General features: G+C 46.0%; 1 protein-coding gene across 7 annotated transcripts in view; it reads left to right on the top strand.

Annotated features, from left to right (window-relative positions):
* LOC139562505 (Golgi-specific brefeldin A-resistance guanine nucleotide exchange factor 1-like) overlaps positions 1-15,030 on the top strand; it is a 76,704-nt gene that overhangs the window by 51,872 nt on the left and 9,802 nt on the right. For 4 of the 7 annotated variants that reach the window (XM_071380250.1, XM_071380249.1, XM_071380246.1 and 1 more), the window contains 20 exons: positions 87-267; positions 2,349-2,560; positions 2,650-2,748; positions 2,864-3,058; positions 3,289-3,484; positions 3,627-3,767; positions 3,886-3,974; positions 4,134-4,336; positions 8,084-8,207; positions 9,339-9,464; positions 10,846-10,928; positions 11,129-11,365; positions 11,495-11,588; positions 11,676-11,852; positions 12,109-12,173; positions 12,371-12,494; positions 12,713-12,784; positions 12,911-13,005; positions 13,170-13,323; positions 14,754-14,979. In XM_071380250.1, the coding sequence (XP_071236351.1) occupies positions 87-267; positions 2,349-2,560; positions 2,650-2,748; positions 2,864-3,058; positions 3,289-3,484; positions 3,627-3,767; positions 3,886-3,974; positions 4,134-4,336; positions 8,084-8,207; positions 9,339-9,464; positions 10,846-10,928; positions 11,129-11,365; positions 11,495-11,588; positions 11,676-11,852; positions 12,109-12,173; positions 12,371-12,494; positions 12,713-12,784; positions 12,911-13,005; positions 13,170-13,323; positions 14,754-14,979 (2,893 nt within the window). The remainder of the gene's footprint in view (positions 1-86; positions 268-2,348; positions 2,561-2,649; positions 2,749-2,863; positions 3,059-3,288; positions 3,485-3,626; positions 3,768-3,885; positions 3,975-4,133; positions 4,337-8,083; positions 8,208-9,338; positions 9,465-10,845; positions 10,929-11,128; positions 11,366-11,494; positions 11,589-11,675; positions 11,853-12,108; positions 12,174-12,370; positions 12,495-12,712; positions 12,785-12,910; positions 13,006-13,169; positions 13,324-14,753; positions 14,980-15,030) is intronic. The other 3 variants (XM_071380248.1, XM_071380252.1, XM_071380251.1) reach the window with 1 other exon arrangement.

Here is a 15,030-nt window from a genome sequence, read left to right as displayed (position 1 = left end):
TATGTTGTCTGTCATTTTGTGCATATTTTAATTAAGTCTGTTGGAGCTCATCAATGTTCATACTCTGTTTCTGTTTCCCCTGCCAGTCTGAGGGGAGGCAGGTGCATCGTGCCCAGTCAGCTTCGGTGGAGTCCATCCCTGAGGTCCTGGAGGACAGAGACTCTGTGACGGAGCAGTCAGACTCAGCCTCAATACACGACATGGATTACGTCAACCCCCGAGGTGTCCGCTTCACACCACAGCAAACACAGAGAGACGGTGAGGATGGTGAGCCCTCTTATCACCACCACCAACCAGCATTCAGTTTGAGTTTCACCGTGCCTCAACCTGTTCCATTTTACATCTCGCCCTCTGTCTCACTTTGTCTCATGTCTTTTCAAATGTCTCAACACGTCTCACCCCATGTCTCAACCTACAGTGCATTCGGAAAGTATTCAGACCCCTTGACTTTTTCCACATTTTGTTACGTTACAGCCTTATTCTAAAATGGATTAAATAGTTTCCCCCCCCCCTAATCAATCTCACATAGTACACCATAATGACAAAGCAAAAACAGATTTTAATAAATTTTTGCAAATTTGATGAAAAAAATATATCCCATCTACACAAGTATTCAAACCCTTTACTCGGTACTTTGTTGAAGGACTTTTGGCAGCGATTAAATCCTCGAGTCTCCTTGAGTACGACGCTACAAGCTTGTCACACCTGTATTTGGGGAGTTTCTCCCATTCTTCTCTGCAGATCCTCTCAAGCTCTGTCAAGTTGGATGGGGCGCGTTGTTGCACAGCTATTTTCAGGTCTCTCCAGAGATGTTCGATTGGGTTCAAGTCCGAGCTCGGGCTGGGCCACTCAAGGACCCAAAGCCACTCCTGTGTTGTCTTGGCTGTGTGCTTTGGGTCGTTGTCCTGTTGGAAGGTGAACATTCACCCCAGTCTGAAGTCCTGAGTGCTCTGGAGCAGGTTTTCATCAAGGATCTCTCTGTACTTGGATCCGTTCAACTTTCCCTCGATCCTGACTAGTGTCCCAGTCCCTGCCGCTGAAAAACATCCCCACAGCATGTTGATGCCACCACCATACTTCACCGTAGGGATGGTGCCAGGTTTCTTCCAGACGTGACGCTTGGCATTCAGGCCAAAGAGTTCAATCTTGGTTTCATCAGACCAGAGAATCTTGTTTCTCATGGTCTGATAGTCCTTTCGGTGCATTTTTTACAAACTCCAAGGACTGTCATGTGCCTTTTACTGAGGAGTGGCTTCCGTCTGGCCACTCTTCCATAAAGGCCTGATTGGTAGAATGCTGCAGAGATGATTGTCCTTCTGGAAGGTTCTCCCATCTCCACAGAGGAACTCTGGAGCTCTGTCAGAGTGACCATCGGGTTCTTGGTCACCTCCCTGACCAAGATTGCTCAGTTTAGCTGGGTGGCAAGCGCTAAGACGAGTCTTGGTGATTCCAAACTTATTTAATTTAAGAATGATGGAGGCCACTGTGTTCTTGGACATTCAATGCTGCAGAAATGTTTTGGTACCCTTCCCCAGATCAGTGCCTCAACACAATCCTGTCTCTGAGCTCTACGGACAATTCCTTCAACCTCATGGCTTGGTTTTTGCTCTGACATGCTTTGTCAACTGTGGGGCCTTTCCAAATCATGTCCAATCAATTTAATTTACTACAGGTGGACTCCAAGTTGTAGAAACATCTCATGGATGATCAATGGAAACAGGATGCACCTGAGCTCAATTTCGAGTCTCATAGCAAAGGGTCTATAATTTGTCATTTGCAAAAATGTCTAAAAACCTGTTTTCGCTTTGTCATTATGGGGTATTGTGTGTAGATATTTATTTTTTTAATCCGTTTTAGAATACGGCTGTAACGTAACAAAATGTGGAAAAAGTCAAGGGGTCTGAATATTTCCCGAATGCACTGTATGTCCCACAACTTGTCTCTGCTTGAGTGTCCTTCAGTTTTACTCATGTCTTATTTTATATCTCATGTCTAGGGTTGCAAAAATCGGGTACCTGTACCAATATTCCCCGGTTTTCCAGAAATCCTGGTTGGAAGATTCCTCAAATTACGAGGGAATAAGCAGGAAATCTAGGATTCTGGAAAACCATGGAATTTTGGGAAAATTACCAACATTTTGCAACTCTACTCGTGTTTCACGCCACCAGAGGGTTATACCACAAAGCAGGATCAAGGCGTTGCCTAAATATTGTGAAATATACATATTGTGAAAACAAATCTTATTTACTCAACAACCTAAAACATAAGTTTATCGAAGTTAGCTGGCTAACTCATTGATCCTGCTTTGTCAATAATTTCCTGTTTTGTGTTTCTTCCTAACCTCCCAGGTGCGGCTCTCATCCCCTACGGTCTGCCCTGTCTGCGGGAGCTCTTCCGCTTCCTCATCTCGCTGACCAACCCCCATGACCGCCACAACACGGATGCCATGATGCACATGGGCCTGCAGCTGCTGACCGTGGCTCTGGAAGCAGCCCACATTGCCCCCTACCAGTCACTGCTGGGTCTGGTCAAAGACGAGCTCTGCAGACACCTCTTCCAGGTACTGTACACCACAGGCTTATTCAGGAGGGGGAACTTGACCCTTCTATTGTGTCTACACAATATGACATAACATGTTTCCTTTTTCAGTTGCTAAATGTGGACCGTATGAACCTGTGTACCGCCTCCATACGAGCCTGCTTCTTGCTCTTTGAGAGCATGCGAGGACATTTGAAGTTTCAGCTTGAGGTATTTGGAGTGTTTCTTTTCTTTTGTTTGCGATATTGTCACACAATTGTTTGACACAACCGCACGAGTCGTTGTAAAATAACCAACTAAACCGAATGACCTGGGTTGTGTGCAGATGTATCTGAAGAAGCTGATGGACATCATCACGTCAGAGAACATGAAGATGCCTTATGAGATGAAGGAGATGGCCCTGGAGGCCCTGGTGCAGCTCTGGAGGATCCCCAGCTTCGTCACCGAGCTCTACATCAACCACGACTGTGACTTCTACTGCTCAAACCTGTTTGAAGACCTCACCAAGCTGCTCTCCAAGGTGGGAACTGGGGCACCAGCTCTTTGGCCACTCTCACTCCAGAGAGTTTAGGGTTTTATTGACTTTCTGAAATCTGCATTAGAAGAGTGTCTACTGTCCCGTTCAGTCAGGGCTTAATACTTTTATTTATTTCAATTTGATGCATGTCGTCACGCTCCACACTTTACATTTTCAGGGGAACATTGTTCTCTTTTGTTGACCTATGGTGTGTTTATCATTTTGTCTTGCAGAATGCCTTCCCTGTGTCCGGACAGCTCTACACAACTCACCTCCTCTCACTAGAGGCCCTACTGACTGTTATTGACAGCACCGAGGCCCACTGCCAGGCTAAGGTGCTCAACAGCACAGCTCAGCAGGACCAATCAGCAGAAACTGTGTTGGCGGGAGGAGAGGGATCAACCAATGACCGTGTAGACACAACCACAGGTATGCGGATTTCTATCAAACATTTGATGTACTTTCTGCTATGATAGTCTCATACTATAATGGGCTTTGTTCAACATTGACTACAGTTGTATCAGATGTGTATAGAGGGGTAGTTATGAATATATTTGTCATGTGGTTGTAGAAGCAGGCAGGCAGGTGAACCGTGCCAACGGTCAGAATGTTCCAGAGGCTGACAGCGTGCCCCTTCCACCTACCAGCGGGCACCTAATGGCAGAGAAGATGATACTGGGCAGACAAGACCAGGAAGAGACAGAGCCATCTGGTAGGTTTGGTTTTACTAACCAGTGGTCAGGTCTCGAGAACTGGGTTTGAATTCCGGTCTATAGCCATGAATGAAATTGAATTAAAAGTGAAAATTGTCTTTATTTTATTTTTGTTAGCTGAGAAGAAAGAATCGACAAAGCCTCAACGCTTCTCGTCTTGTTTACCTGATTCTCAAGAGCTGTTGGACATCAGAAATAAAAAGAAGGTAGGTTTTTATCATTTTGTTGTATATCTGTTTTAAATAACTTTCATGGCAGTCGAACACATACTGTAAACGCTGACTTTTACATGAGAATCATGCATTGATGCCAATGGGGTTTGTCTCTCTAAAGTGAAGTGATAGTATTTATTTGTATGATTACAGCTGCTGAACAGCGGCACAGAGCAGTTCAACCAGAAGCCTAAGAAAGGCATCCAGTTCCTGCAGGAAAAGGGTCTCCTCAGCAGCCCCATGGACAACAACGAGGTGGCCCAGTGGCTCCGGGAGAACCCCCGCCTCGACAAGAAGCAGATCGGAGAGTTCATCAGTGACCGCAAGCACATGGAGCTACTGGACAGCTTCGTCAAGTACGAGTCTTTATCATTTCCCGGCAGCGTGCTGTACAACCAGTTGGTTTTAAAAGAAGACCTTTTCTGGATCTTCTCCTTCATTTAACTGTACTGAAGCTTGGTTTTGTCAGTTACTAGTGAAGCAATGAATAGTGAAGCAGTGAAGTTTATTTACTTGAACCCTAGGAGTGTATTTGTCTTCAATCCCTAACAATGATCAAATACAGTACACAACTGTATACAAAACATTAAGAACGCCATGACATAGACTGACCAGGTGAAAACTATGGTCCCTTATTGATGTCACTTGTTAAATCCACTTCAATCAGTGTAGATGAAGTGGAGGACAGGGGTTAAAGAAGGATTTTTAAGTCTTGAGACAATTGAGACATGGATTGCCTTTGAATGGTGTATGGTAGTAGGTGCCAGGCACACCGGTTTGAGTGTGTTAAAAACTGCAACGATGCTGGGATTTTCACGCTCAACAGTTTCCCGTGTGTATCAAGAATGGTCCACCACCCAAAGGACATCCAGCCAACTTGACACAACTGTGGGAAGCATTGGAGTCAACATGGGTCAGCATCCTTGTGGAACGCTTTCAACACCTTGTAGAGTCCATGCCACAACGAATTGAAGCTGTTCTGAGGACAAAATGGGAAGGTGCAACTCAATATTAGGAAGGTGTTCCTAATGTTTGGTATACTCAGTGTATGTATAGTTGTGTAAAAAAAAAAAGACCTGACAGGAAATTTAAGAATATACTTCAAAATATACAGTACCAGTCAGAAGTTTGGACACACCTACTCATTTAAGGGTTTTTCTATATTTTTACTACATTTACATTTACATTTAAGTCATTTAGCAGACGCTCTTATCCAGAGCGACTTACAAATTGGTGCATTCACCTTATGATATCCAGTGGAACAACCACTTTACAATAGTGCATCTAACTCTTTTAAGGGGGGGGGTTAGAAGGATTACTTTATCCTATCCTAGGTATTCCTTAAAGAGGTGGGGTTTCAGGTGTCTCCGGAAGGTGGTGATTGACTCCGCTGACCTGGCGTCGTGAGGGAGTTTGTTCCACCACTGGGGTGCCAGAGCAGCGAACAGTTTTGACTGGGCTGAGCGGGAACTGTACTTCCTCAGAGGTAGGGAGGCGAGCAGGCCAGAGGTGGATGAACGCAGTGCCCTTGTTTGGGTGTAGGGCCTGATCAGAGCCTGAAGGTACGGAGGTGCCGTTCCCCTCACAGCTCCGTAGGCAAGCACCATGGTCTTGTAGCGGATGCGAGCTTCAACTGGAAGCCAGTGGAGAGAGCGGAGGAGCGGGGTGACGTGAGAGAACTTAGGAAAGTTGAACACCAGACGGGCTGCGGCGTTCTGGATGAGTTGTAGGGGTTTAATGGCACAGGCAGGGAGCCCAGCCAACAGCGAGTTGCAGTAATCCAGACGGGAGATGACAAGTGCCTGGATTAGGACCTGCGCCGCTTCCTGCGTGAGGCAGGGTCGTACTCTGCGAATGTTGTAGAGCATGAACCTACAGGAACGGGTCACCGCCTTGATGTTAGTTGAGAACGACAGGGTGTTGTCCAGGATCACGCCAAGGTTCTTAGCACTCTGGGAGGAGGACACAATGGAGTTGTCAACCGTGATGGCGAGATCATGGAACGGGCAGTCCTTCCCCGGGAGGAAGAGCAGCTCCGTCTTGCCGAGGTTCAGCTTGAGGTGGTGATCCGTCATCCACACTGATATGTCTGCCAGACATGCAGAGATGCGATTCACCACCTGGTTATCAGAGGGGGGAAAGGAGAAGATTAATTGTGTGTCGTCTGCATAGCAATGATAGGAGAGACCATGTGAGGATATGACAGAGCCAAGTGACTTGGTGTATAGCGAGAATAGGAGAGGGCCTAGAACAGAGCCCTGGGGGACACCAGTGGTGAGAGCACGTGGTGCGGAGACAGATTCTCGCCACGCCACCTGGTAGGAGCGACCTGTCAGGTAGGACGCAATCCAAGCGTGGGCCGCGCCGGAGATGCCCAGCTCGGAGAGGGTGGAGAGGAGGATCTGATGGTTCACAGTATCAAAGGCAGCCGATAGGTCTAGAAGGATGAGAGCAGAGGAGAGAGAGTTAGCTTTAGCAGTGCGGAGCGCCTCCGTGACACAGAGAAGAGCAGTCTCAGTTGAATGACTAGTCTTAAAACCTGACTGATTTGGATCAAGAAGGTCATTCTGAGAGAGATAGCAGGAGAGCTGGCCAAGGACGGCACGTTCAAGAGTTTTGGAGAGAAAAGAAAGAAGGGATACTGGTCTGTAGTTGTTGACATCGGAGGGATCGAGTGTAGGTTTTTTCAGAAGGGGTGCAACTCTCGCTCTCTTGAAGACGGAAGGGACGTAGCCAGCGGTCAAGGATGAGTTGATGAGCGAGGTGAGGTAAGGGAGAAGGTCTCCGGAAATGGTCTGGAGAAGAGAGGAGGGGATAGGGTCAAGCGGGCAGGTTGTTGGGCGGCCGGCCGTCACAAGACGCGAGATTTCATCTGGAGAGAGAGGGGAGAAAGAGGTCAAAGCACAGGGTAGGGCAGTGTGAGCAGAACCAGCGGTGTCGTTTGACTTAGCAAACGAGGATCGGATGTCGTCGACCTTCTTTTCAAAATGGTTGACGAAGTCATCAGCAGAGAGGGAGGAGGGGGGAGGAGGGGGAGGAGGATTCAGGAGGGAGGAGAAGGTGGCAAAGAGCTTCCTAGGGTTAGAGGCAACTATTACTATTTTCTGCATTTCAAAACTATGAAATAACACACATGGAATCATGTAGTAACCAAAAAAAGTGTTAAAGAAATCTAAATATATTTTAGATTCTTCAAAGTAGCCACCCTTTGCCTTGATGACAGCTTCGCACACTCTTGGCATTCTCTCAACCAGCTTCATGAGGAATGATTTTCCAACAGTCTTGAAGGAGTTCCCACATATGCTCAGCACTTGTTGGCTGCTTTTCCTTCACTCTGCGGTCCAACTCATCCCAAACCATCTCAATTGGGTTGAGGTCGGGTGATTGTGGAGGTTGTTGAGATGTGTCTGTTACTTGAACTATGTGAAGCATTTATTTGGGCTGCAATCTGATGTGCAGTTAACTCTGATGAACTGATCCTCTGCAGCAGAGGTAACTCTGGGTCTTCCTTTCCTGTGGCGATCCTCATGAAAGCCAGTTTCATCATATCGCTTGATGGTTTTTGCGACTGCACTTGAAAGAACTTTCAAAGTTCTTGACATTTTCAGAATTGACTGACCTTAATATCTTAAAGTAATGAAGGACTGTCATTTCTCTTTGCTTATTTTAGCTGTTCTTGCCATAATATGGACTTGGTCTTTTACCAAATAGGGCTAACTTCTGTATACCCACCCCTACCTTGTCACAACACAACTGATTGGCTCAAACTCATTAAGAAGGAAATACATTCCACAAAGGAACTTTTAACAAGGCACACCTGTTAATTGAAATGCATTCCAGGTGACTACAGTACCTCATGAAGCTGGTTGAGAGAATGCCAAGAGTGTGCAAAGCTGTCATCAAGGCAAAGGGTGGCTACTTTGAAGAATCTATTTTGATTTGTTTAACACTTTTTTTTGGTAACTACATGATTCCATATGTGTTATTTCATAGTTTTGATGTCTTCACTATTAAAAAAAATCTTGAGTGAGTAGGTGTCCAGACTTTTGACTGGTACGCTACATATTAGTACTTTATACTCATTCTCCCCTTCCCACGTGCAGCACGTTCACTTTCCAAGGACTGCGTATTGACGAGGCGCTGCGTCTGTATCTGGAGGCCTTCAGACTGCCAGGAGAAGCTCCGGTCATCCATCGACTTTTGGAAACCTTCACAGACACCTGGCATGTAAGTCAGCTGCCTTACCCCCCTTGAAATGCGTTCTCGCTCTCTCTCTCTCTCTCTCTCTCTCACACACACGCACGGGGCACCCGGAGGGACTCACACACTTCTTCCATTACCGCATGGCAAGGCAATCCTTGCCACCAACTGTCCCTATCCTTGTCACCAACTGTCCCTATCATCAGGTAATTACTTCCTGTGGAACACCGACCCAGATCTGAATCAAGGACAGGGACATTAATCACTCAATAATTAGGGGAATAGTAAAATGTAGCAGTGCCAACGGCAAGGTTGGCATAACAGAGCCGGCCTGTTGATCAAAGGCAGGGGGACAAACCAATGGTGCCACTGGCTGCTCCTTAAATAACCGGAGAGGGTCGTCCTCATGACCTTGGAGTGCATTCCTAGTAATGTCTTTTCATAGTCTCTCTCCATACACAATCGCCTTGAATGACTTTACAGATATTCTTAATACACACTTGGCTTTTTCCACTATAGAGCAGTCATACGTCGTGACTGCACTTTCAGCAGCACAAATATATACTGAACAAAAATCGAAATGCAACAATTTCAATGATTTTACTGAGGTTATATAAGGTAATCGGTCAATTATAATAATTTCATTAGGCCCTAATCTATGGATTTCACTTGACTGGGCAGCGGCGCAGCCATGGGTGGGCCTGGTAGGGCATAGGCCCACCCACTGGGGAGTCAGGCCCAGCCAATCAGAATAAGTTTTTCCCCACAAGGGTTTTATTACAGACAAATACTACTCAGTTTCATCAGCTGTCCAGGTGACTGGACTCAGACGATCCCTCAGGTGAAGAAGCCGGATGTGGAGGTCCTGAGCTGGCATGGTTACACGTGGTCTGCGGTTGTGAGGCCTGTTGGGATCTTTTATTTCAGCTCATGGAACATGGGACCAACACTTTACATGTTGCGTTTATATTTTTGTTCAGTATAGATATTTGAACGTTATGCCGAAGGTAGTTATATTATAATATGTATCTGGAACTATACCTGAAATAGTGCCTGCAACTCAGCTGTTGATGTATATATGGATGGACAGAGGGTTATTTTAGTCTGTGTTCCTCTGTGTGTGTGTGTGTGTGTGTGTGTGTGTGTGTGTGTGTGTAGAAAGTGAACGGCTCTCCCTTCATGACCAACGACGCGGGCTTCGCCCTGGCCTACGCTGTCATCATGCTCAACACGGACCAGCACAACAACAACGTGCGCAAGCAGAACATCCCCATGACTGTTGAGGTAACTCAACAGCGCACTATTTATTTCCCATGAAGATGCATCACAATGTTTTATATTTCAAAGAAAGTAACTTAAATTCGTAAGTATAGTAAGTTTTCTACTACTTCTACAAATTGTCTTAGAAATGCACTCATCAACCACATATGTTAGATCTGATTTCAATCACTTCTTATGAACACTTGTGCCAGGCAGTGATGGGTTTTGCCAGAGACCCTGTTAAGACCCTTTTAGACACCCTACATTAGTATGTTATACTGGTTCTTTCAGACCCTCTGATGGTCTGACAGACCTCCTGTAACAGCTGTGCCCAGTGGTGGTCTGTGGGATGAGATCATCCTGGTTAGTCATGTGAACAGGCGGCAGGGGTGGAAGAAGTGAGCGAGGAGAGGACGGGGGGGGCGTCCTCTGCTGTCCTGGCTCCCTCTCTCTGTGTGAGTGACAGCGCCTGAAGACTAAACACAAGTCCCATGGGCAGGGCTCTGAAGAGAGCGCGGGTGGGCCACAAACACACACACAATTTTGTTTGAAGTATTCCAAGTTGCCATTATGAAATTCTAAGCTGCAATGAGAGCAACTGATTTGTTTTACCTTATATTTTTCGAGAGGGCAACGAAATTCCTACTGTTCAATTTGCTGACTGTTTACGGCACAGTATATAATTACAGATTAAAGTCCTTACGATGGGACGTCTCCAAGTGTCATACAAATGCCATGATACGATATTATGTGGGATAAAATGGATTCGGGGCATCATGGCAAGATTCTATTGCTCTGAATTGTACTATCAGCTACCGCATAGCACATTGTAGCTCCCCAACAAATCCATAAGTGTGGAACAGCTCTGCTCTCTGGATGTCAGTCCTATGATGACTTGGCAGGCAACACGGCCAGCTGCTTTGTGTCTGTGGTGGCTATTATTACCGTCGTCTGCTCCGCTCGGGTGGAGGGGGACTGGTATGACAAACACAACCCTGAGCCCATGGCCCCTGAGCCTTCATTGTGTTCATTTCTCTGTCTGTCCATCCCACTGCAAAGCATCTCGTGTTTCCCCTCTGTTTTACCTGCTATTAGCCAAAGCACGCAGCCCACCAGGAGCCTTGACTCGATCCATCAACACACGGCGGATCTGTTTATTTGCTGTGGCTCTTGGCCTCGATCCTGTTTGTCTAACATCACACCTAACCGTATTAAGTGACACATATGTTGGTAAAGCTCCTTGGCCCCCCCACCCCTTTAATTGTTGGATGCTCAATTAGCAAGCACATTGCATGCCTAAGGGTTGGATGCCAGAGCCAGGCCAGCTGGCAGAGCTCCGCAATGATTGATGTGTTGATGGTGCCCTGATTCAGTATTAATGTCCGCCCCCTCCTCGTTCATGTAGCAATTCAAGAAGAATCTGAAGGGTGTGAATGGAAATACAGACTTCGATCAGGATATGCTGGAGGACATCTACAATGCAATCAAGTAAGCCGTAGTCTTATATAGAAATGTTTGTGACGTGTACACACACACACACACAAAGATTAAGTAAATCTATCTCATTTCAAAAGGATATATTTGTATCAGCGTTTGAGCTTTGACGGTAAGTTATGTCAAACAATCCACCCCAGATGATCAAGGTTGTTTTAGCTTTCACACACTCCGTGGTATTCTCTGTCCTGTAGGAATGACGAGATAGTGATGCCAGACGAGCAGTCAGGCCTGGTGAAAGAGAATTACGTGTGGAGCGTGCTGCTCCACCGGGGGGCCACCTCCGAGGGGGTCTTCCTCCACGTGCCCGCCGGCAGCTATGACCACGACCTGTTCACCATGACCTGGGGGCCCACCATCGCTGCCCTCTCCTACGTCTTCGACAAGAGCCTAGATGACGCCATCGTCCAGAAGGCCATCGCTGGCTTCCGGTACACTAGGCATCCCCAGGGGTTTCTGGACCCAGCACTGTGGTTCTGAGGAGATGCTGACGAAGCATATATTGGGGAAAGCAATGAGAGCGAGTCGCGATGATAATCTGCTTGTCTCTCTCTTTTTAGGAAATGTGCCATGATATCAGCTCATTATGGATTCAGTGACGTGTTTGATAATTTGATCATCTCCCTCTGCAAGTTTACAACGCTCAGCAGCGAGGTAAGTGCTTAATTTCAAATGTGGGAACCTTTAGCATTACACCTACTGGAGTTTTCTAACATGTTCCACTGGGTGTGTTCAATACAGTCGGCGGAGAACCTGCCCACGGTGTTTGGGAGTAACGGGAAGGCCCAGGTAGCTGCTAAGACCGTGTTCCACCTGGCCCACCGGCACGGTGACATCCTGAGGGAGGGCTGGAAGAACATCATGGACTCCATGCTGCAGCTGTTCAGAGCCGAGCTGCTGCCCAAGGCCATGGTGGAGGTCAGAACTGTTTCTTTATAACTAGAAATGGTCAGGGACAGGCATAACCAGGAAAGACTGAGGTTTTATTTTTTTAAATTTATGGTCCGGGAAAAACAAATGGCCTCATGTTTTGAGTACCTATGGAACACAGAAACCTTCCATTCATTTTGTTGGGTTAAATGGGTCTTTTTGAATTTGGGTGTTATACTGCCACCTGCTGGTATAAAACCAGAAATAACTTCCTTGTGGCGTTTGTTTGCTTATGTCCATACAGGTGGAGGATTTTGTGGAGCCAAATGGAAAGATTTCGCTTCAAAGAGAAGAGACGCCTTCAAATCGGTAAGTCACCTCACAATCCTGTCACACAATCTGTTACGCTCGAATAGCAGGCTGAGCTCTTTCACTTGTGAAACCTGAGTTTTTCAGACATTTTAAACCCAGTTCCAGTAATATTGTGAAATGGGTGGCTATCATTAAGCATGAAATGTGTTTTAAGAGTTTGACATCTCCTCTCCATCTTCCTCTCTCTCTCCCAGGGGCGAGTCTGCCGTGCTGAGCTTTGTGAACTGGCTGACTCTGAGTGGAGCGGAGCAGTCTGGTCTACGTGGGCCCTCTACTGAGAACCAAGAGGCCAAGCAGGCAGCAATGCTCTGTATCAAGGTACCAGAACTAAACCAATCATCCCTCATCCCACTGCTTTGTCTCTGTCACACTCATTCAAATTGCCTCTGGTGACCAGTATACTGTACGTTCTAGTTCAACTGTATGGTTCATATAGTGACGTTTTTTTAATTTTTTATTATTAATACATTTTTGTGGCTTTTTGTATAAACGGTCAGTCTGGTATATTGATTTGTTACCTGTCACTCCCGCGCCAGCAATGTGACCCAGAGAAGCTGATCACAGAGAGTAAATTCCTGCAGCTGGAGTCTCTACAGGAGCTGATGAAGGTAATCATAAGAGTCCAGGCAAATATTGTCCATCTTAACATGTGATTGGCTGAATATGAATTTCTGAGATGCAGGAAGTATAGAATGTTCTGGTGTTGTTTACTAAGAGCTGTTTCTTGTGGACAGGCTCTGATCTCAGTCACACCTGACGAGGAGACGTATGATGAGGAGGACGCGGCTTTCTGCCTGGAGATGCTGCTACGCATCGTCATGGAGAACAGGTACGGCAGGAAACGGTGCGGTGTTTGCTTTGAGTCAGGGACCGTGTGATCGCCCGTTTTATGTTTTGTTCCAAGTCCAGTAGGAATTACATCAGTCAAATCAGCTGTTTGAACATCAGGCTTTGTTATGCTATTGAGTCCTTATATTTTGTGTGTGTTTTTAGGGACCGCGTGTCGTGTGTATGGCAGACGGTGCGGGACCACCTGTGCCACTTGTGTGTCCAGGCTACAGAGAGCTGCTTCCTGGTGGAGAGGGCCGTGGTGGGCCTCATCAGACTGGCCATCCGCCTGCTGCGCAGAGAGGACATCAGCTCACAGGTACACACACACACGAGAGGGGAAACCAAACTATCTAGGCGTGCATCATTGCATTAATGCATGTTTTGTGCTGTCAAACAGATAATGCAGAGATGACGCAGGTTTTCTGACAAGTGATAGCACTGAGTGATTGGATGATTGGACTGTTGATCCAATGGGATTTACATTTGATGGTCACACACACACACATACACACCCAACTTTGTTAGGTCAGTGTCCTTTAGCCATTGCAATCGGTCTTATCTGGCCTGAGCTTAACAGCAATCATAAAGGAGGCTTAAATTTGTTGTATAACAAGTAAAAAAAAAAAAAAAAGGATGTTTCATGCTATCATACTGGTATCAGATGTTTAATTTGTTCTGGCTTAAAGGCACAGGATGAACTACCTATCAGTATTCTTAGTCTGTGTTGATCAGTGGGACAATTTAATTAGCCAAGTTTTTACTGATCTAATCTTTTTTCCGAGAGGGACCTGGTTTCTTGGTGACCTGGCCTGTAACCTAAATAGCGTTTATTATGTGACTGTCCTATTGACCTTGAACTATTATATCATTACAGTTTCTCGCCAATGTAAAGGAAATAGAAATGTGCTCTACTTTATAACCCATTGGAAAACCAAACCAGTCCCTAGTGAACACTTTCATATGTATTTATGGATTGATTGTGAAGGAGTTAAAAGCTCCCAGTTATGTAAAGGGGGTTTACATGTTGGTTGTAAAAACCCTACTGTTTTGAGAGTGATTGTTATTAACCATGGGGATTAAAAAAAAAAAAAAAAAAAAAAATTAAGGTTAATTATTTATTTATTTAGTCTTATTTACAGAGTTATCTGCTGTTTTGCAAAAAGTGTCTTGTGATAAAGAGTTCCGTCTACTGCTTTGCAAAAAAGTGTTTAGCATTTGCATTGGTGTTTAACCAATGACAAATGACTGTTGTGCAAAACAGGTTATAGTCTTGGCCACGCGGATCCCAGTTTCACTCACATGGATCTCAGTTTCCTTCACTGTGTTTAAGAAATCGAGGAAAACTGTAAATGGAGCATCAACTTTTGGTCCCATTTCTTCTGTAAGGTCTTTAATTGGCTTTCAATCTGATCTCTAACCCAGCTGGACGTTGTTACAGCCAACTAATAGTGTTTTCTTCCTTTTCTGTGAACCGTGGCGATCAGGGCAAACATCTTATGTTGCAGGGACTTGAATCCACAAATCCCACATTTGTTTTTCTAATCTTTTCCTTTCAATTGTGCAGTGAGACCAAGAACTGTGAGACCTAGCGCCGTATATACATTGAACTGTATTAGGAATTGTGAGCCGAATGTCGGGAACGTACTTCAATTCCCTAATCAGTGAGATCGAGGTCACCGGCAGTTCAAGCAATTGGTCTTATACAACGTTGGCGTCCACTTAACCCCTCTGCCACCCTATCTCTAGGTGCTGCTGTCCCTGCGTCTCCTGCTGATGATGAAATCACACGTCCTGGCCCGGGTTAGCCGGGAGGTGGCCTACGGCCTCCATGAGCTGCTCAAGACCAATGCTGCCAACATCCACTGCACAGACGACTGGTTCACCCTCTTCTCCCTAATCGAGTGCATCGGGGCCGGGATCAAACCGCCCGCCTCCTTCCAGGTCACCTCCACCAGTCCCGACATCGACACAGGTCAGCCTCTTACATGTACAGCATCACGTGGAATGGTAGCCTACTTTTTTC

The sequence above is a fragment of the Salvelinus alpinus genome, chromosome 32 (assembly GCF_045679555.1).
Source record: "Salvelinus alpinus chromosome 32, SLU_Salpinus.1, whole genome shotgun sequence".
Taxonomy (NCBI): Eukaryota; Metazoa; Chordata; class Actinopteri; order Salmoniformes; family Salmonidae; genus Salvelinus; species Salvelinus alpinus.
The sequence above is the reverse complement of the archived record's forward strand: the minus strand, read 5'-3'. Positions and strand labels throughout refer to the sequence as shown.